A 22411-nucleotide genomic window follows, 5' to 3' on the forward strand; every position below is an offset into this window, starting at 1 on the left:
TATGTAACATTTAATAGAATTATAAGAAATATTTCAATTTATGGTCACCTTTTTAAAAAAATGTATCTGTTCTTTAAAGTTAGGCTGTTGAGTCAGTTAAGCCAAATATTTTGGAGTTTGAAACCTCTATTAAAGACTCACCTTCATGACAAGCTCTGAAAACTTAGGAGAGCTGGCTGTTGCTAGTAGACTGTCTTGGAGCAGAACAAGCAGAGCACTAGAATGAATAAATTCAGTAACAGAATTACACAGGGAAGTGCTACACACAGATAAGATGCCAGTTCCCAAACACAGTATCACACCAGAGACTGGGGCTAGTCCAGCAGTTTATGTCATGTTGTGTAAGAACTCTTTCCTTCCAGTACTTTACAGGAGTTTAAGAGGCAGTATGCTGACCTACCAAGCACACAGAATTGCACTAAGCTAGTTCACTTAACCTGCCTTCAGCAGTAGAGATTGTGCAGTCACGCTCTGACTTCCACCAACAATCAGTGACAACTCTTTATTAACTAGCTCAACAATTTTATATACATCATTCTTTCCTTATAAAATGACTAAGGAACACAATTAGATCACAGAAGAACAGGTGAAGAGAAGCAGTAATCACAGTTTGTTACTTCCTTTTTCTTGTTCAAAATATACCTTAAGATGTTGGTCTGATCAGACTTTTCCAGAACTTTCACTACCAAGAGGTTGACTGATCGGATGACCTGTTCACCCTCCTCAAGGTCTTCAACCCGAGAATCCAGCATTAATGTGATAAGACCGTGCATTAGGTCCTTCAGTACACCAGTAGAAGCCTCTCGAGCCAGACTCTCTATCTGAAATAGCTACCAATTGAGGACAAGATTAGAAGATTTCCCTGCATGAAATACTTCAATATACAGATTTCACCACACTACCTAATCCTTTGACATTCCTGCCCCACCCTTCAACATTAAACAATAAAAATGCAACTAGGGAGGTTATATCTACTGAATGACTTCTGAATATACTTCAACCCCCAACTAAGCACTCAAAAGGTAAGGAATTAGTCAGATGGTCCATTTGCCTGCAACTTCCACACAGAAATCACTTGCTTTTCTCATTAATTTGTAGGTTAAAGCCTTACCGATATCATGCTCCCAATAATACAGCTGTAAAGTTTCACTATTTCATCTTTGTCTAGCTTCTCATCTGCCATGTGTGTATTGTAGATTAGCCGAAGCTGCATAAACGTAGCTATTAGAAATTGGTCAATATGTCCAGACATTGCTTCTGCTTTGTCTTCCTGTCTGAGGACCTCATCAATCTAAGATTTAAAAACAGAACACCCAAGCACAGTAAAGTCAACATACTGAAAACAGCGCAAAGTAACTGTAACTTGAAAACATTTCTGTAAGAAAGGTCTTGCCCTTCCAATCCATTTGTCAAGGCATTTCTGTTCTAAGCTTTTACCTGAAACCAGTAACCGCAAATTTCTATTGCTAATCCCAATACAAAGTATTTATCTTTTTTAGAGCTGCAATTCTATCCTGTACAAATGAGAACATTATATGCTGCATTACAGATTCTGGAATTAACAGCTTCGTAAAATCTTCCAGAAAAAAACACTTCTACATATTTAAAGCCACCCTATAAACACATAAAAGCTATGAGGGAAAATACAAAATTCTTTTGCTGAGGACCTGCAAAACAGTTTACATTTAAAAGTTAAGCCTCATTGCAAGTCTGCTTTTTCGAACTTTTAGCATAGGTATACATACACTCGACAAAACCAAAAGATGTACTGATTTTTTTTTTTTTTCCCTTAGTGCTTCTCTAAGTCTGATCAAGCAAAATTTTTTATTGCTAAAGCGAGTCAGATGGCCCCTGTGCACTTAGTGTTGTCATCAGGGAGATTCTGAGCAGAGCCCATGTCACCCGACACGGTCGCTCCACCAGAGTGCAGCTCATCACTCTCGCAGATAAACAGTTTAATACACTATGAGCAGTTGCTACCTTAATTCTCTTACCTGGGCCAGAGCCTGGATGCTTGTATTTATATCACCACTGGCTACTTGGGAAATGACAAAGTTGATAGTAGAAGCTGTATTACTGTGCATGTCATCAAAGTGCGGGGACACAGCACGGATCCTGAACAGTTGAAGAAAATAAGATTTTATTACCCTTTCTCCAAAGAGTTCTGGTTCGTACCGAGCCGTTATTCCCCAGTGACAGTTTAGAGACACGAGAGAAGGATTTCATCTTCACAGGGGACACTAAAGGCAGAAATCATTTGTAGTGTGTCTATTGCACTATGTAAAGACACTGATAATACATTTAGAAACTCAATATTGTCTTAAAAAACATGTAAAATACAAAAATGAACAGACATCAGTGTCTCTTATTAGAAAAAAAAATTATCCAGACTTTAGAACAGTACCCCCTACCGTCACTTTGACATCTCTCTTCGAACTAGTTGACTGTTTGCATTCTTATGTAAAGAGGTCTGAATGTACAAACCAGCACAGTCATTTCAGCTTCTCAAAATAGTTTCAAGTAGCCCTATGACTTCATTAAAGAGATGCAACTAGACTCACTTGGGCTCAGGAATCAGAACTGGCTCAAAGATGTCATCTAGTTTGTGCTGTACAAGTGCTGGCATCTCACATTTGACAGGACCATTGTCATTTTCAATTTCATCAAGATCCAGCTGGAATTCCCGTGGAACTGCATGTGATGTCTCAGAGTGACCGCCCATGTTGCGATTTTGGCTACAGAAACCAGGAAAGAGGTGTTAATTATATATACAACAGGCACGAGTACTAGCACTAGCATCCACTGGTAGCCCTAAAGCTCTCATAATAGAATAGCACAGATTTTGGAGATATGATTTTATTCGAGCCCCTTAATAATCAATCCCCTTTGCTATTCCCCTTATTAAAACATTTTTTTAATAGGGTCAGAAGAGTAGCTGCTAGTTGCCTTCTTAGTAATGCTCGTAATACAACCTGAAACCCCCCTACAGCAGTGTTAGGTACACACTGGTTCATTCTGAGAGTGATCCAGCACAGCTTAAAGTAGCATGAATGGAATACAGAGTTAAGTTTCATGGGAGGCTTTTTCAATTGATGAATAGGATGCATATGCATATGGGAATCTTGCAAGCTTAACTGAATGTAGGACTCTCATTGTCCTTCAGAACTAATGTTTTCTAGTATATCTTTCAACAGAAGTGTTCTAGTACATGATTCTCAACAGGGACTTTTATTCCAAGGTAACAAGCAAGTGTTAGAAATACTGTTTCTGAGCTTTTGTTTCTAGTACTGTTGCTCCAGGCTCCATGACTCACACATGCTCATCCACTTCTGTGCTATTTGCCTGCCCTAACAAGAACAGGGCTCAGTAAACACCAAATGTAACGTGTAATCCTAAATTCTCCCAGCATTTTCAACAGCTACCTAGCCAAAGTGCCATGTCTGCCTGCACTTTGATCTACAGTTAACTTTGTAGAAACATGTATTTTTTGTTCCTTACTTTCATTTAGATCAGAGAATGTAAATAACCTAGACTCAGCCTTGATAAACCTGTCACCCACAGGAAGGCATGACCAGGATAGAAACTGAAACATAAGAGCCTTGCTACCAAGGAGTTAGTGGGCAGTACTTACATCCTATAAGTGCGATACATAATTCTGTCCATGGAGAAGCAGTGAAAAAAGGCACAAGACCATTTAGAAAGATTTAAAGACAGACAAGACAAAAAAAATTTTAGACATTTTGCTTTAAATTATTTGGCCAATTTTCACAACATGCAAAGATGATGATACAAGAACTAAAATAACATTGCTGGACATGATATTAGCACACATACTATACCAGCTGCAGACCACAACGTATCATTACATACTTGAGTTTGGAAGACATGTCCTCAACTGGTCCCTTCCGCAGCATGCTAGCATTAGCGCTGATGTTTTGAGCACGCTGAGGTTTCTCCTCTACTTGTCTCACGGGAGCTGCTGATGGTCTCTTGGCTGATCGTTTTATTCTCTCCTCCAGCATGCTCATGTCTTTTTCTGATAGCTACAAAAAATAATGCTTTCACTTAGTTTGAGTTGTGTTGAATTTAGAAATCTTGGTCATTTATAGGAGGTATACGCTTACTACCTCAGACTTAGATTTCATAATACCAAGGGTAGCTCAACACCACCATTTAGCAGCACTCTATCAGGGCCGCTCTGTGCTACCAGATACTCCTGAAGGTGTTAATTAACCCATGTTAACAAGCTGTAATACGGAATACAGCCAGTTCTAGTCCACAGTTTCCAAGAAACAAGTCATTCTGAATTCAAACCCTGGCACTACCATGTACTTCTAATTGTTGCTTGCGTTGCTGAAAAACCAAACTACCCACTCACATATCCATGTCCCCTGTTAGGAAGCCCAGTCAATGCTTTAACGCCGTGGACCCTGTCAGAAAAACCAGGGTCCTTGTAGAGCTGGCCTATTGAATGTACCCATAACTCAACGTGAAAACAAGGTAAGCCAACTGAATATTGCAACTCTTGCAGTGATAAGAATCATATTTATATGCTTATCTACAGGACTGAGGATTACCAGTAACAACATCTGAGCAAAAAGTAGCCTGGACATTTTTGTGGGTGGTATTCTCCAGCACTTTTAAGACGTATAAACCTTTCTGAAATGCTGTGGATAGAGAGACTAGGCAGGGCATTCTGAAGCTGACAGCAATTCTTTCCTTAACCTTGAAAACCTGAAAGGAAATGGACTATGCAACATAACACTCAGAAGGAGGCAGGCTGCACTCCAAACAAGGGATCTAAAATAAGAAGTGAATCTAACAGGTTGAAGAAAATGCAGCATTACTTCTCATGGAGATTGCTACCAGAGAAAGTAACAGAGAATCACATTAAACCAATTTCAATATAACATCCTGAATTACTTCAGGAACCAAAAAAGGGGCGTGGAGTGAACAGCCTTGTTTCCCTGCTCATTGCCGTCACATTTCCAGCAGTTTAAGTGTTGCTAAAAACATTATTGAGAGAGACCACAAATTCAGAGAACAGAACAGGAGAAAGTGGTCTAAAAGCTCTTGACTCAAGTTAGAATTCAGGATACCTGATCTATTATGCACAACAATTGTAGAAAACTCAAGAAACTGTCTTTCCACTGCTCGAGAATGGGGGACCAGCTTATTTTGGAAACTGAGTTTTGCTACCTTTAACTTCTGCTGCATTTATATAACATGGATAAATATGATTTCCAGAAAACAAAACAACAGCAATACAAAGCTACACACAGTACTGGCACAGACGTTCAACACGTAAGTGCAGTAAGATAAAGCAAACAAACCAAACTTACCAGACTTCAGCTGCTAAACAGCTTGTGGAGATAGGCATAGGAAAAAAAAAGCAAGCCAAATACTTGAGGAAGCCTCAACTAGCATTTTTTTTTTGGCCAAGTTTATCCAAATCTCATTTCAAATCACAAGGATTCCAAACTCTGTAGCAAGTCACTCTTTACAAACTTCTTAATTCCTATTAAAGGTCAGTGTTTTGCTCATTTCTGCAAATTTTACTTTTCATTCATGAGCAACCAGGTTATAAATTTCACAGTCAGGAAAAAAAATAATCAACTTTTAGGGTATCTATGGTATAGCAAGTTATTCCCAACATAACAAAAATGCTCTTGACAACAACAGCAAAATGTAACATGACCCATCACAAGAAAAACAGTGCAAATCCCTACGCAAGTGTATGGATTTGAACAAAAGGACGTATTTCCAGTTACACTTACATTTCCAATCAGCTTGAATACTTGGTCACCATGAACATTATAGACAGTCACAATGGTGTTCAGTGCAGCATTGCGCACAGTGTTGTCCCTATCACCAATGTGTGTTGCCATTTCTTTCAAGGCTTTCCCTGGAGTTGGCTGGCATACATTCATGCCATATGATTCAACCAGACATCCAAGCTCTTCCAGGCACTCTAGAGGAAGAAAATGACACACACATGCAAATTTAAAGCTGCTGGGAAGAGAGCCCTCAGATTTCTGTGCTGCTTGCACAATTTGAATGTTCACTGTAGAGAAGCATGAATCACAGTGCTGAATTTCTTATCAGAACAGTAATTTTTGCCCTCCCTGTTGATAGATACACACTCTCCAGGTGATTCATGGGGCAAGTGGCACAGAGATAGCATGTTAGAGCTGTCAGTCATCCCCATACCATTGCAAATATTTCCTATTACCATATACAAGCAATGTGATGTTTAACTTTACATCTAGGTAGCTTAGACAGTTGTGAGCTTGCAATGTTGTTTTATGCATAGAATTTAACTCTCTAGTTATATCAGGATGAGATATCCCTAAGGTGACCAGAGTGGTCTGAACTACACAAACACCATATGATAAATAATTCCCAAAATATAATTCAGACAGATGTGCAGTGTAGAGATACTTCTTCTCAAAGTTCTGATCAGGTTATCTGAGTCCCCTAGTCACTTGGACAATATTCTCATCACCATTCTCCCTCGTACTATTTTATTAAGATAAGCATTCTCAAGGGAGACTATCTTAACATTGATAGTAATTTAACAGATTGTTGTACCTCCCAAAGACACAAAATAAAGATTATTCTCCTTTAAAATCTACACCCCATAAGGATTATTTGCAAGTGCACAGAATTCTACATACAGGGCAAATCTCATGTTTCACCAAAAGTTATGCTGGCTTTTTGGAATACTAAACCATACAGTTTGAACTACTTGCAATTGCTCAGTTCATAATGCTATTTCCCACCTGCACGCTGTTTTGAGTTTTTAGATTTTGTCCCCTCCATGATAAAAGTAAACATCTTGCTGGCTGGATATATGAGACACATCCTGTTCAGAATGGCACGGACATCTTTGCGGATGACATCTTTTGGTTCTCCTACCTAGAAGAAAAGATTGGCATGTGTGTGGAAAATACGTAACATTTTCAACAGCCTCATCTTACCATTGATGAGACAGTCTAAATAATGTTAAGAAAACCCAAAAAAGGCTTTTGCATCAAGAATGGTTTTGCAAATGCCTTTTAAAGTCAGATGTGCGGTATATTCAAAAAGAACAAATTACTGAGGTGTTTGACGCCATCCTGTTTCCCACAAAAAATAAGGTTAACTTAAACAATGAAAAGTACCTTTAGGATGAGATACGGGATGAAAGAGGATGCTTCATTTTCAGTAAGGTGATACTCTTCTTGACTCAGCAAATTGAAAAGCAATTTGAGGTACTCAAGTGCTTTCATCAGAACACTTGTGTTGGTATCGAAGAACCGCAGGGTCAGCCACTTTAAGATCAGATCCAGGCAGCTGATGACTCCATCTTTTTCACTCTCCAAATGCTTGAAGTGACAGGAAAAGAAAAAAAGGAGGTTGTGCAAAGTGTAACTCTGTTCAAGATGGCAGATATAAGGAAAAGTTATGCCTGTTAAACTGTCTACTTTTACTGGTTGACTCCTAAAATTTCAAGTGCTCACTTTTACCTTGTACAGCTTTCTGAAATTCTATGAAGTCTCCAGTGAACTAACTCATTTTTTCCTCTCTCAAGAAACAGTAAGGAATAATTTTATATGTTGTCATCCACTACCACAGATCCAAACTTACCTCAATCATAACAGCCAGTGCTTTGTTGTGGTGCTGAAAGTCTGCGTGAAACATCTCATCCTGTAGCCATTTGGCCACACAACTGGACATCTGAGTCTTCAGCTGCTCAATATATTCATCACGAGGAGTAGTGAAATTCCACTTTAACACCTGCAAAAGCCAGCATTTAGAACTCAAAGCATGCAGTACCTTCTGTTCTTGAAATAACCTGCAAGTTGCATTGCTTTTAATATTGCTTCAGAATCTGTTTTCAAAGTCTTCTCATCATCAAAAGGCAGTGGGGAAAAGTTCGGTGGTGTTTCCTCATCTTGGCTTATGTGAAAGATTATGTAGAGTGGTTATCTTTAGGCTGTTACCTTAATTATTACCAGTTACTTTAAATGGTTGTTTTTAGGCAAAATAGGCCTATTCACTAGCAAGTAATCGATAAACCCTGTGTTTTAAATAACAGAACTTCCACAGATAAGACAAGCTTTATAAGAAGTGCTGTTAAAAAAAACAAGCATGAAGAATTTACAGTGGATCTTACAACTCTAGAATTAGTTATGTGAAAACAGTCGATTAACTTGATACCCGAGAGAGTTCTCCACTGAATGAAGTTGTAAAAAGGCCTTTGTGTTTTACAAGAATGCACAAAATTCAGGAAAAACAAAAACACCACAGTAAGACTGATACGGACCTGTGAAAGTCAACCAGACAGTAGAAAAATCAATCCAAAGGATGGACAGAGCCTAGTACTTTCATGCCCTAGCATGTTTAACTAAGTACCAGAACAAAAAGGAAGGTATGAGGTTATACTACTTCAAAACAGGTGAATACATCCATTTTTTTCCTCACCTTCAGACCTTTCTCATCTTTCATTCTCTGTTCTTTCCCATTTGGGACTATGATAAAAATAGGACCCGATTTATCATCATCTTCCTTCAAAGTAGGCTTACTTAATACTTTCTTCCCCTGTACACCCTGAAAAAAAACACAACACAAACACAAGGTTTTAAGAGGCAATGCAAGACACATACATGCCTTAGGCAAGCAATTGCAAGCGTTAGATACCAGCCACCCTCATGCTGCCAAGGTGTACAAGAGCCAGAGAGAAACTAGAAGAGTAACATTGATTAGAATTTTAGAAGTACGTGCTCTGCTGCTGTGGAAGCAATACCCATGACAATGTGCGCAATAGTACTCCGTGAAATATGACATGTCACTCAACCAGTGCACTAGTCACCCACACACATCCCTAAAACCCAACGTGGTACCTGTTTGACAGATTTGTTCTTTGCCAGACTGGTATTGCCTTTGCTGAGGCTTGTATTAGTTTTGGACAGGCTGGTATTGCCCTTGGACATAGTGCTATTAACATCTGACTGCTGTAAATAAGCCACAAAAAAGGCTTTGTTGTTAGAAAGATTTACTCACTAGAGCTACTATTCCAAAATTCCTATGAGTTCACAGCAGAGGCATTAATTCTGGCATCAGAGTTTTGACAGATGAACGTATTAACCTAGGCAAGCCTATAATATCCTTCAAAGTTTGATTCATTCTTTTCTGTCATAAATCTGGACCTGTATCAAAACTGATCTCATTACAACATTACTTTCAACAAAGGAGGCAACAGGACTGTAGAACAGGTTTTCTTTTTGTTGTTGAGTTTAAAAATTAATAGCAGAAAAATTACTGTAACAAAGCAGAAACACCTAACCACAATTCAAATGTAAGCCACAGCTGAGGCTATTACTATGCATTTAAGCATCTTCCTTCTCCTGTGTGAGAGCGCATTTTATGCACCCTACTGTAAAGGAGAGATTAATTTCTTCCAATACATGGGCTCAAAACTACTGTACCAAGTATAATGTTGGAACTGCAATAGAAATAGTGAGTTCTCAATTGCATGAAACCAAGGACATCAAGCATATTCAGAACATGGAGTAAGCTGTTCACAAAACTACATTTGTGCCAACAGACTAATTCAACAGTTAATAACAAAAAAATAGTGATGAAGTAGATTATACGGGAACACAATTTCAGAAATCAGACAATCACAATAATTCTTAGTAAATGCAGTCCCTAGCAAGGGCTATACTCTTTTTTTTAAACTTATAATACGTTAACAAACTACATCTACTAACTTAATTGAACCGATTTCATACAAAATGCAATCAGCATACCTTAGCTTTAGAGGAGGCACCTCCTGCTTTGGCTTTTTTGGGATCAGGCTTGGATTCCATGGTGTTGGACCCTGAATCTTCAGCAAAAGCTGGAAAAACAACAGACCATTTCAAACTACACGCAAGTCTATTTTAGGTCAGTGCTGGTTTTCTGTCCTTAGCAGAGAAGAAAAAATGTTGATGAAGATAATAATGCCTTTGTCACACTGACATCTGAGGACTTCAAACGTGTAAAAGAAATTCCTTCTATTGCATGTTAGCGTACAAAGTTCTCAATTAAAATCATACTATGTCAAATTTGTCATTATCAAAATAGGTTTAAAAACACGCACGCAGATGTACTGTGTGTGCTCATGTCCGAAGCTGTAGCTGCCCTCAGTTTGAGCAGGCAAGCTGACCCTAAGAAGGAGATAATGCAGGACTGCTTCTTCTAATCCCCTGTAACCCAATCCTGTCACCCTCTCCCTTGTGTCAGCACAAGCATTCCAGTAGCCCCACAGTAAACTACACTGGACAGATCATCCAGATAATTTTTAAGCGTTGTCACAGAATTTTTTGGTAATTGATTTTAGCATAACAATTAAGCCATTTTTTATTTTCGATACCACAGATATTTTCAAAGAGAAGCTCGCAGACAGTTGTATGGAACGATTTTAAAAACAAGCAAACAAAACGAAAACAAGAAGAAACCCCACACCCTCCTACAATGAAAGTCAAATCAACTGCATGACTGACCAGAACCCTGACCAGAACCGCAGGCACAACTGACTGAAGCACAAAGCTGTTTGCAACTCTAACTACGCTGAAATTCCTTCTCCTGTTAAGTGGTCTTGACAAAAAGGTTCCCTGGAAACCTCAAAACTTAAGCTCCATGAAACAGATACATAAGACTATTAATTTGCCTGCATGCACTGAAGAAGTTTGAGTAAATGCAAGCATAATCAAGTGATTCTCTGCAAGGATACTCTGAGAAATGCATAGTACTAAATCAATAGAAGTTAATTTAGAAATTGAGAAGGACCAATATTTTAACTTTTTTGTTGTTGTTCAAAAGTTCAGACTTTTTTTTAGTGTTATTCTGTTTCTTTAGATACAGGTACGTAATATTAAAACAGATTTCCAGGTTAATATTCCACTGACACCCTTGTCTTTGGACCTATGAAACCATGTTTTTAGTATTAGTCCAGACCACAGACTTTGTGTAAAGAGTATTTCTGAAAGTTACCTTCAAAACAACTTGCTTATCAATCTAAAAAGAATGTCTACAACAAACTACAATGGCATACCACAGTTAGTAATATCCATATATAGCCAAAAGCTCTTCCCTGCAGATGACTGACCTACTATCTCAAACTTAGTACAGTAACTGTAAGCTTATCCACTAATTCCAATGCTCAGATCATGCAAATAAAACTCCTTTTTATGTAGTCCCAAGCTGGGAAAATCAATTAGAGAATCAATTTTACAGAACCTGTGCTCTCAAAAAATATAAACAAACTTCAAAGTGCTATTTAACCCAATAAATTTACTTACAGGAAAGGAAACCCACCCTTCAAATGCTCATTTCCCAAAACTCGAGAGGTTACCTGATGCAGGTTGGAATTTGGCTGGAGCTGCTCCCCCACCCACTCTGGAAGATGCTTTAGCAGCAGGAGCTGGTTTGGCTGGCATGTTGGCCTTGGCTTTCTCAAGCATGGCCAGTACCTGGTCTTTGGAAGTTGGCTAGAGAACAGAGGGGGAAAAAGTAATGGATATGGAAGTTTTGCGATGCTAATACATGCTACAGACAAGGCAAACAGTACCACTCTCTAGTTAGCATCTTCCACGATGCTTATCTTAAAACATTATATTTTCAGATATTTCTGTTCTGAGGTAAAGCACATGTCATCCATTAGCTTCTTTCTGCAGGACCTATAGGAAACGTGAACTAGCAATCCTGATGCTATTTGCATTGAACTCAAAGGGACTGAAGACAGACTTTTAATGACCGAAGACATCAAGTCATGAGATTGTGAGTGTGACTTGTTAATATCCACTATTCAAGGTCACATTATCTAATCTTAGTGACAACAATACCTTCAGCTTGCTGGTGGCTTTTGCCATCTTCTCAAATCCAAGATGCATCATAAAGAACGGCAAGGCATCCTGTGCCTTTTTACGCACATCCCCGTTTCGATCTTCAAGACAGGAGTAGAGGTGAGGCACACACAAGAGCAGGTCAGAAGGAACAGCACGGAGGGTAGGCAACTTTTCAGCTAACCAACCAAGCAGCTGAAAGAAAGAATAAAAAGTTTCTAGGGAAGTGCTTGCTGCTATTTGGGACACCTAGCATAAGCCACAAGAGCAGCTCAGTTGTAGAAGTGTCTCACATTTCCACACAAAAAAGAACAAAGCCCTACAACGTTTGTTCAGACAAACATTCTTAATGTGAACTTTAATATCAGCAGTTTAAAAAAAATGAGTACAGTATGTCAATACGCAGCTAATTTAAAATTTGGAGCCTGCTTAGCTAAGACTGCTTGAGTTGTTTCTTCCTTTTGATAAAAAGCATTGTAATTTCAGCTAGCACAGCTGATTAGTAAGTTGCACTTCATTCACTTCAATTTATTTATGCCTCCAGTTCAGTTCAGGTCTTCATCACCATAGGGTTAATTAGAAGAAAAACAAAAGGGTAATCAAAACAGACAAACTTTCCATTTGGGAGGCACTGAAATCTGAATTACGGCTAACATGCAGGGGTGACAGCTCATCAGCCTTGTGAAGTTTGACATTTTGTCAGTAAGAACAGAGTTACTTGTTTACCCATGTAACGGTCGTATTATGCAATGTCAGTCTGCTTAGTTGAACATATTCCTTTGTAAGTAAGGTTATCTTGATTACATGCATGTGTGGAGATGTTTACTTAGCAGAAGCCTACCTCTTGTCTTAGGAACGGATTTTCTTTTTTGAGTTCCTCAGATAGATCTTCACCTTCCAACCACTCCTTCATTCCTGTTTGTTCAGCCCAGGCATTCACAGTTGCTAACGCAGCAGCACGAACATTATTCTGTAACAAAAAGATTTAAGAAGAATAATTCTAAAGAAGGGTCAGAAGATTACAACAGAAGATTCTAGGTTATAGGCTTTAAAACCTTCTCTTCACTGCTTGAGAAACCTAACATTCAGAAGAACTTAATTTTAGTAATGCTATGAGATGCAGAAATGAACAAATTGCATCATATTAATTTATAATTTTTAGTAGTAGTTTAGTAAAAAAAAGACAAAAGGCATCTTTAGAAGCACTCTGAACTTGCTACCATTCATTGATGAGAGTTTGGGAGTCTCCTTTAGCTTAGTTTCCTAGCTAAAGAATAAGGTTAATGATTTACTTAATTGTAAAGATGTAGCATGTTCGTAAATCAGGGCAAATGGGTTATAGAACCTGTTATTAGTTGCAGGGCACTGTTATTTAGGATACATATGTGGTGGTTTTACCGTGCTGGGCAGCTAAACCCCACAACCGCTCTCTCACTTCCCCTCCTTTAGATGAGGAGGGGGAGAAGTAAAGCAAAGAACAACTCATGGGTTGAGATAAGGATAATTTAATTAAAGGAAAATAATTATAATAATTAAATAAAGACTACCATGAGCAGAAGTCAAACCAGGAATACGGGAGCCCTCTACTCTTACTCATTTTCCATCTTCAGACTACTTTAGAACAGCATCAAACAACCAAAAGGCGCAAGTCTTATATAAATAGGAGTAACGTGCACAGTAATTTAGAGTTTTTGCCCCTTCAGTAAAATAAGAGAAGCACCAATGCATACACTGCCAGTACCAAGGATACAGACACATTGAGCATTAATGTGCTAATGCATGTTGGCATACATCAATATGCGCATGTTGTACTTTAAATTTCAGGATAGCTTGTTAGCAGACTAGAACACATTTTGATTTTTCATTAGTAGATGCATGAACATCACAGCTTGTAAACTGTTTTCTCTTGCTTTCAGATATATAGGCTCCTTACAAGCAGGAAGATCCGTAACACTGAGACAGAGGAGCAGTTTCCTTTTCCTAGAGAGTGACGATCAGCTTTCTTCAAGCAAGGGAGGGAAAGAATCCTATATGCTTGTGGAGGATTAGAAGGTGCTTGCTGAGTCTATGCTGAGTAAGCGTTGGCCTCCAGCAGAGTTGCTCTAATCTCCTGGCAATTCGGCTCAAAATTGAGCTTGGGGGAGGTACTGGCAAGACCATTCTTCTGCACAGAAATGCAGACTGTGTCAAGAGCCTTTCTCCTATGGGCACTACCAACAGCAAAGTATTTTGGTAGGAATCTAGTTCTGACACACATCTTTGGAAGCTTTCAAAGTGATAGCTTCTGTTGCTATTAGGACTTTCAGGTTCAGGCTGGTCGCCTATTTTCTGTTCTTTTTCCCTACTCACATGCAGAGTAGAAACATCAGAAGTACACCATCTCTGATTGCCTGTGAATTCTGGCACAAGACATTGGCATCGTACCAAGCCTCCTTTCCCTAACTCCTCAAAATAGCTTTCCCATGGTCCTAGCTTTGATTTTGACACTGTATCTTGACAAGCTCCACACTAACATTATACAAGCTTTGGTGTTGGTCATCAGTGACATGTTTCTACTTCCAGTTCAAAGGTCTCCTACATAACTAGACAAGATACACTGGAATCCACATTGATACACGAAAAGAAGAGTACTAACAAGCAACTTTAAAAGCTAATCAGGTTTGTTTGGTCAATTGGTATATTTTCAGCATCAAAAGTACATCTACATACAGTCATTTTGTTTCATTTAAAGTTGAAGCACAACCTTGACTGCATTTATTCACAAGCAGTAGAATATATCTCAGAATATATAACAAGGTAGAAATTCTTATTTTGATAATAAGCTGTTATTTAAGAAAGAACCACGCCCCAAGAAAAGTCCAACAGCACCACGACTTTAAAACTTCTTCATTAGCTTACAAATTACCATCCGTATCTCAAAAGCAAGGCTAAATACTATAGCCTATATAGTTATTCTCAGACATAGCTTAGATAGTGAAAGGCAAAAAGGAAAGAGGTCTCGAGTGGCCTACCTTACTGTCTCCAAGGACTGTAATGACAGGAATGCCCAGGTTTTTCACATGCTGCTTGATATTGGGGCCCATTGCTGTTGCTAGCTGCTGAAGAATGCTCAGCGTCTGTTGCACCTGCACATAAACAGAAAGGCTTGGAATAAACTACAGCCACAAGCACCTGCACAAAACTTCAAGTCATATGGGGAAAGCAACACTGCTGTTTAGCTAGGCTTTTACTTTAGAATGCCTACTCAACTATATCCTTTCCAGACCTCAAATTCATCACACAAACAGGCAAAAGTTATTTCTATATTTTAAGTAAATTCCAATCAAGTTCAGCAAAAAAATTTTGAAACAAGAGACTTATTTTTTTGCCACAAGTAAAGCAATGCAACTTTTTTTTTTTTTTTTTTTTTTTTTTTTTTAAAGTTTGCTTACATTACTCTGAGTACGGAGGTAAACTTTCCCCCTTTTTGACTTTTTTTTCTCCAAAGACATTATAAAAATCTGCAAAGACAAATGTTTGTAAGAATGGGCAAGCACATAATCTGTAAATACACTGTTCACTGGTTTCAAACTCTTCATTTCATGACATTGTTAATAGATGTGAACCATAAGCAAGGTTCAGAAATAGCTTGTCTGCAGTTCTAAGCTGTAAATAGTTGAAATAGGATTTCAAATAACATACCAAAATTTTATTGGAGTCATTGAGACGACTCTTCAAAGCAGCTGGAAGTTCTCCTATGTTGGGCTGTATGAACTTAGCATCATTAATTATGCTCGTCACTTCATCTAGACCTTCCTTTCGGATCTTCCAGTTTTTGTCCCCAATCTTAGACACTAGCTCAGCTGTGATCTTATCACTGTAAGAGAAAAAAAATAGGTAGCAAAAAGCCCATTTTCTTTGCTACATGTTTTTTAGTAATTTAGCGCTTTAACAACACAGATATCTGCTTATGAAGTGCTTAGAAATAGCAAGCTTTGAATTGCAGGGCAAATATGCCTTCAAGCTGTAGAACCCTAACGTACCCAATATCTGTTCTTGGCAAGAGATCCACAACATCATTCCCAACATCCTCCTGTTCCTCTTCCTCACCATCATCCCCACTGCCTCCGCTGTGCCTGGAAATGCCACGAGTTGGGGCTGGTGCTGTCTGCCCTTGCATCTGGAAGCAACACAAAAGACAGAAATTGCTATTTTAGAGTTTTTCATTTGATATGAAAAATGGAGACTGTTGCATGACCCAAATATGCTATCTCAGTGTAACAGACTTCTAGAACATAATGATACCCCCAAAACAAGAAGCTTTTTAATTCTGTCATAGGATAAAAAAAAAATAGACTATTGACCAAGCTACACACAGTGTGTTTGCAGCTGCTTTGGCAGGTTATCTTCAGAAGTTTGATTCATTTACAAAAACACAGGTTAGACCACAGTTTTACTACACATTCCAACTACTGAAGTTTCCAAGTAGTTTTAGTTTTAATGGCATTTGTTATTAAGAGTGCTAGACTTCATACCTTTTCAAATTCTGCATCTATCTGGGAGAGAAGGGCAGGCTTCTCATCTTCAAAAAACATTCGCAAAGGAGGCCCCACATAAAGGTACATGACTCCCAGCAGGGTAATGGCAGAAGTCCTTACAGCCTGTCAGAAAGATGATAAAAGCACTCAGTCTTCCAATTAAGGACCAAAAAAAAAAGTCAGTATTAAAATTGTAAATTTACTTACTGGGTTAGTTGCAGCAAGAGCTGTCTTCACGTTACTGATGAAAGCTTTGACATTCAGTCTGTGGGGAAAAAGACGCTCCCGTGAGTAAAACGCAACACAGCAAACACCAATGAGAAATAAAATCATCACAACATGCTACAGATTAAAATAATGCAATGAGAATAAACCAGATACATACAAATGACTTAGAAGCAGAAAATATTTGCACAGTATAATATCCCGGGTACAATGCAGATGGTAGCTATTTAAAAAAATACTGAAATAGACAGGTTTTGGAAATAACCTAATAAGAATGTCAGTACAGTAAACCTAGGATATTTTACATCAAAGACTGCATTTATTACAGCTGCACATTTTCTTAAACTATGACACCCACACAACTGCTAGGACTCAAATCCCAAAGGATAAGTCCGATATCATTTAAACACCTGATATACAGGTGCATAATAAAAGGTACTCTTTTGTTGACCTGTATCAGGATCATCCAGAAAGAAGAGTAAGTTTCAAAAAAAAAAAAAAAAAAAAAAAAAAAAGAAAAACAACTAATTTACAATAGAAGAGTAAAAACAAGGTTTATATTACTGAATCTTCTGTACTACTATTGCATTAAACAGAAAACAGATGGGCAAGCACGGAAGATAGATTCCTTTATGCAGCCCCAAAAACTTCTGTTCTAGTATCATATCCACACATTATTGCTGAAGATACATACTTCTTTGGGATTTTGTCCTAGTGTGTAAAATGCTACCAAAAAGAGTTTATTTCCCAGACTTAATCAACACAACTATTTATTTAACAGCTGTGATACAACACAAACAGGCATAGTAACCACCCAAGTAGTCAAATAAATTACTGCTCAGAAGTTTTATTCTTACGAGTAAACTGTATATTATTGTATTACATATGCTAGAACACATTCAGTTAAGAGAGGTGCTTAGAAATTAAGGAAAGTTGTTCTGATTCTAAAGGAGAATCCATTTCTTTCCTTCACAGCACCAGAAGCAACAATTGTTATTACATTGGTGAAAACATCATCCTGTTATCATCCTTAAAATTTACCCCAAAGAAAGCAATAAGCATGCTATGTAACTTTTCCATCTGCCTTTTTTTTGGTCTAAATAAATAGCAATCCATCAGGGTGCAGGTGTATCTAAGCAGAATGGGAATAACAGACATGAACTGCTACAACTACTTGCTCATCCCACTTCTTCGTACAGGTTAAGCAGAATGCTCTTCAGAGAAGGCCCAGTGAGAATGGAGTAGTGATAAAGTTTCGTATCTTATTACTGAAGTTAGATGCTTTTATTTACACATATAGAGCTGGAAAGGCAACTGATATAGACAGCATTACAGATGAGGGAACAAAAGTTCAGTGCATTTGCACTCATTAGGATGAACAGATTCTCAGTCCAATATAAGAAATAGTTTCATTCAAGTTGCTCTTGCCAATTTACTTAAAAGACATACCCAGAAAAGCCAAACTCTTTGATCGCGTTTGAGAGCCAGTTCAAGGTTTCTGACTGGTTTTTAGGATTCTTTTGAGAGAAAGCCGTAGCCACAACCTGGAACAGAAGAGTTAAATGTGAATTTTCATTGACAAGCCAGGTGACTAAGCACTGCAACAAATGAGTTAAAATACCTGCAAAGAAAAAAACAAGGCAGGGCAAATAAACCAAAACAGCTAGGGTAATAAGCAAGGCAGAAATTGTTGTGTCACTACAGCATAATATGATTGCAGCTGAAGTGACCCAGAGGTTACAGAAGTACTAAAAGGCAGCTGGAGATTACCTGTGCTATGCAAGTTTAACTGTTTTGACAATATCTCAACAAGTAAGTCAGTACCTTGCTATTACCTCTTTTGAATTAAGGTTTATTTAACTGCTACCTCAAGAGATACCTTGAAAGAAAATTAATTCCAGAAAACACAAAATAAATAAATCAAAGATTTAGGAGTTATTCCTCTGACTGAAAATATCCCACATAGTATTTCTGCCTTTACTGGAAGAGTACCTTTACTACTCACTCACCTGCTCAGCAGTCCATGGCAACTGACATGCCTCAGCTATTGCTGTCATGGCTTCTTTTGCATTACTCCCACATTTCACATCACCAACCTTGTCTACGAGACCATCTAGCACAACCTGTGCTGAAGTTTTGGAGAAGTTTCCTTTCTGTGCAATCAATGCAACTATATGCAGCTTCATCTGCATCACCTGCAACGTTCATAACAGCAAGGAAGTCACTCATGTTTTCATGTTTTAAGACCTTTTAAAAATTATATAGTTATAACTATATAGTAGTATATAATTTTATATTTATATTTAAACTATATATTATACATAGTACATATGTACTATATATATATAAAACTCAGCAGCTTTATATATGTACTAAGATTGTCATCAGTGATGTACATGCAGCTAAGGCCTTTCAGTTAGTTAGAAAGGCAATTCACGGTAACTAACAGTCCATTACTGTCAGTTAATGTAAATAAAATGTATTACCTGAAAGTTTGTTTCCTTCCAACCAGGTTTCTTGGCCAGCATTCTTACTAGAGCTTGGCAAGGCATTTCACTTCTTTCCATAAGCTCAACAGCCTGAAGGATAAATATTAAGTTAACTAGTACATCACGAGCAGTGCAAAAACAAAAAACACACCTAACAAAACACACACACAAGTGAAGTTACCTCAACTGTCCTATAATTTTCTTAACATTGGACCAAGTTGCAGAAGCTCTGAACATAACAATCGACCTGAAAAGCCTTGCGACAAGGCCCATTTCCACACGTAGTCCATTTTACATGTGCAAAGCCATTTAAGTGACTGTATTCATATTGCTACGCTTTGTATATTCTTTAAAAAGTGTACTTAGAAGCACCTATTGGCCATTTCAGCCCTGGGAATTTAACACTTAATAAATGGCCTGACTAGAAAGCAGAGATTAAGCTTGAACATAACCTAAGTTAGCTGTAGTTGTTGTTAGACTTATCCATTAAAAAAATAATAAAAAAAAAAAAATAAAAAAAAAAAAAAGGAGAATAAACACCTTCCAATGAAACCATAATATCTTTACATTTGAGTAAAACTACTCTGGCTTCTGCAGCAGCACTTCAGTGCAGCCGGTCACTGTTTCTGATTTCAGTTAGTGACCTTTTCAACTAAAATATTAAAATGCAAGAGCAACTACGGTGCAGTGTTATGAACTATTTGTACATCTGCAATTGATGGCTTTTTGAATGCGATCTCTCAATGATCTTACGGTATTATACAATAGCCAGGCTTCCTGTTCTAGTTGTATGTGACATCGCGCTTATTTGCAACTACACCAAGTATTCACTACCAGCTATTTAGGCTGATGTCATCATAGGCTTCAAACATCTGCTATTTGCCAACTGAAATTTTATTTCCATCGTTATTACATTTATTAATCAATTGCTGCTTAACATGCAGTCAACAGGTACTTGCAAGTGTTTTTGCTAAAATAATTGCAAACCTTTGCTTAAGCCTAGCTATCTTTGACACTAAGCTTCAGAATTGCCTTTAGAATTGCATAGTATTTTAAAGAGACCTGTATGCATCCTAAATACACATACAAGTCCTTTTGACAAAAGTGTATCTACATTAAACTTAGACACTTACTGTGCTCTAGTTATGGATTAATAGCTAGTTTAAAACATAAACCACTTATATTTTGCAAATATTGTTTAATCTATCTGAAGAACTACTGTGCTGACATATCACTACTCTGCTATGCCTTTTTATAAGAACTACCAGGCCTAAAAAGCTGAAGAAATTACATTTTTTGCTTTCTCCTTCTTCACCTCTCCTCTTATCAACTGTTGCAAACTCACCTTCTGAAACTCCTCCATGCAGGCAAGCCTCTCTTTCCAATTACCACTGTCCAACTGTTGGATACAAGAAGCTGGAAGGACGGCAGCAGCTTTCTCTTCACATACTTCTATCTGCAGTCAGAACAGAACAAGGTTAACACACCCTGCAGGATCCCACGATACAGCAGGCTGCAGCCTTAAGGGCAGATAATATGCTGGAATGACCCCTGCCCTGCAGTGCATTTACAAAATGCTAGTCACCATATCATAAGTTCTGTTGTAGACTGAAATATTTTGTATGGGATACAGTTTAGGGGCCTTATGAATTTGGGAGGCTGTTAAGTCATACTGCAACAGAAGAATAATCCCTGAGAAGTATAAGCAGTCAAAAATGACAGCAGGTAGCTACAGCAAAGGTAAACTAAAATTTTGAAGGTAATTTCATAGGAAGCGTGGGTAAACGTTCATAGCAACAAACTGAGGGTTGATAAAGGCAAATGGCAGAATACATCTTATGTATCCATTTTAGCAAAATGAGTCAAGTTTAGTATGTGAAACAAGATAAACTTCCCTTGTTTCACTGGTGTCTGCATTACCCTCAAGAACTGTATCCTTATTTTGTGTTGTATAATGTAAACAGGGTATAATAGAAAGTACTCGTACTTAACACCATAAAGATAACTGACAATCCAAAAACCTTGCCCGTAGATCTAGTAAAGCAGTAAATCAGACCTTTATAGCTTTGCTACTGTTTTACCCACAGATGAGGGGAATGAGGTAGTCTACCAAGACGATACATTGGAAAAAGTTTTTCTAGAAAAAGTAAAAACAGTGTCTAACCCATACCTATTAACTATATGAGTGGCTCAATTAACACGCAAAATTTAAACGTTCTCCTGACTCAACTTACTATGAATAATATAGAATAAATTTGAGTTAGTACCCCTGCAGCAAGTCACGTATGCAGTTACAGTAAAAGTGTTTCTATCTCTGCCTTTATCTGTTCCTAGTTAAGAGGCAACATAACATCCCTCATGATATTAGCATGATTTAGTATTTACTGTCTTACACAACCTGATACCAACAACAGCCTGTAGAACAACTGTGTATTTACCAGAATATATCAAACATCCATTTTACTGGTTATGACTTCCATTTACTTGAACGCACTGCTTTCCCTTGTCCAACAAAAATACCCCAACTTCTGTGAAAATATTTTTAGTAGCTGCAGAACTGCTCAACTACTTGCATAAAGCACTTTGTATTTCAGAGAATAGGGGGATACTTACTGAGAGCTCTGATTCAAATATCTCTTTGGTCTCAGGAGCCTTCTTGCCTTTAGCCCCAGCACCTCCCATACCCGCAGCTGCAGCTGGCTTGCCTTTCTTGGGTGGGCCCCCAGGCTAGAAAGGAAACAAGCAAGTTAGCCAAGACCAAACAGGTCTCTGATTCATCAGACTCCAAATGAATTGCTGGTTTTCCACATCTATACATTCTGATGTCAGAAGATGCATTTAGAAGACAATCTCTGTTACCATAACTGTTACAGGCAATGTTACAGCTTATTTAGTTCATACATTGCTTTCTGACCAGGTACAGTACAGGGACATGCAAGACAGATGAAAAGGGAAAGAATGTATGCATTTGTGAAGGTTCAGGAACTTGTGAACTCATCCCTGCATTTTCCTATAGATACAGGTTAGATATTGAATCTGTGACTGGCAGCCTGGAAAAATGATGCTAGAGTATTAATAAATACTAAAAAAAATACAATCTATTCTACTATTCACTCCCAGGATTCCCACCTGGAGAAGTACAGCACTAGAAATATCTATTGGGATGCTTAAATCAATTCTTAAAATCCAAATAACCGTTTTAAAATAATACAGGCTAATGGTTTAAGTTACTTACGATAACAAACACTTAAGAGAACACAACATTTCAGTAGTAACCTTGCTATTTATAACAAGAACCAAATATTACTAT

General features: G+C 38.0%; 1 protein-coding gene across 5 annotated transcripts in view; it reads right to left on the reverse strand.

Annotated features, from left to right (window-relative positions):
* Positions 1 to 22411, reverse strand: part of CKAP5 (cytoskeleton associated protein 5) — a 48879-nt gene that overhangs the window by 6573 nt on the left and 19895 nt on the right. For all 5 annotated transcript variants that reach the window (XR_014618451.1, XM_084287173.1, XM_084287174.1 and 2 more), the window contains 25 exons: positions 21715 to 21828; positions 20447 to 20557; positions 19099 to 19191; positions 18622 to 18807; positions 18062 to 18156; positions 16595 to 16652; positions 16385 to 16510; positions 15893 to 16029; positions 15552 to 15726; positions 14882 to 14995; positions 12712 to 12840; positions 11871 to 12065; positions 11381 to 11516; positions 9795 to 9883; positions 8467 to 8592; positions 7630 to 7779; positions 7164 to 7367; positions 6783 to 6918; positions 5778 to 5971; positions 3871 to 4043; positions 2562 to 2735; positions 1995 to 2115; positions 1112 to 1291; positions 643 to 830; positions 142 to 217 (listed from right to left, as the gene is read on the reverse strand). Coding sequence is in view for 4 of the 5 variants with exons in the window: in XM_084287173.1 (XP_084143299.1) it covers positions 142 to 217; positions 643 to 830; positions 1112 to 1291; positions 1995 to 2115; positions 2562 to 2735; positions 3871 to 4043; positions 5778 to 5971; positions 6783 to 6918; positions 7164 to 7367; positions 7630 to 7779; positions 8467 to 8592; positions 9795 to 9883; positions 11381 to 11516; positions 11871 to 12065; positions 12712 to 12840; positions 14882 to 14995; positions 15552 to 15726; positions 15893 to 16029; positions 16385 to 16510; positions 16595 to 16652; positions 18062 to 18156; positions 18622 to 18807; positions 19099 to 19191; positions 20447 to 20557; positions 21715 to 21828 (3480 nt within the window). In the remaining variant the exon portion in view is untranslated. The remainder of the gene's footprint in view (positions 1 to 141; positions 218 to 642; positions 831 to 1111; positions 1292 to 1994; positions 2116 to 2561; positions 2736 to 3870; positions 4044 to 5777; positions 5972 to 6782; positions 6919 to 7163; positions 7368 to 7629; positions 7780 to 8466; positions 8593 to 9794; positions 9884 to 11380; positions 11517 to 11870; positions 12066 to 12711; positions 12841 to 14881; positions 14996 to 15551; positions 15727 to 15892; positions 16030 to 16384; positions 16511 to 16594; positions 16653 to 18061; positions 18157 to 18621; positions 18808 to 19098; positions 19192 to 20446; positions 20558 to 21714; positions 21829 to 22411) is intronic.

Source organism: Netta rufina (genome assembly GCF_964035555.1).
Source record: "Netta rufina genome assembly, chromosome: 5".
NCBI lineage: Eukaryota > Metazoa > Chordata > Aves > Anseriformes > Anatidae > Netta > Netta rufina.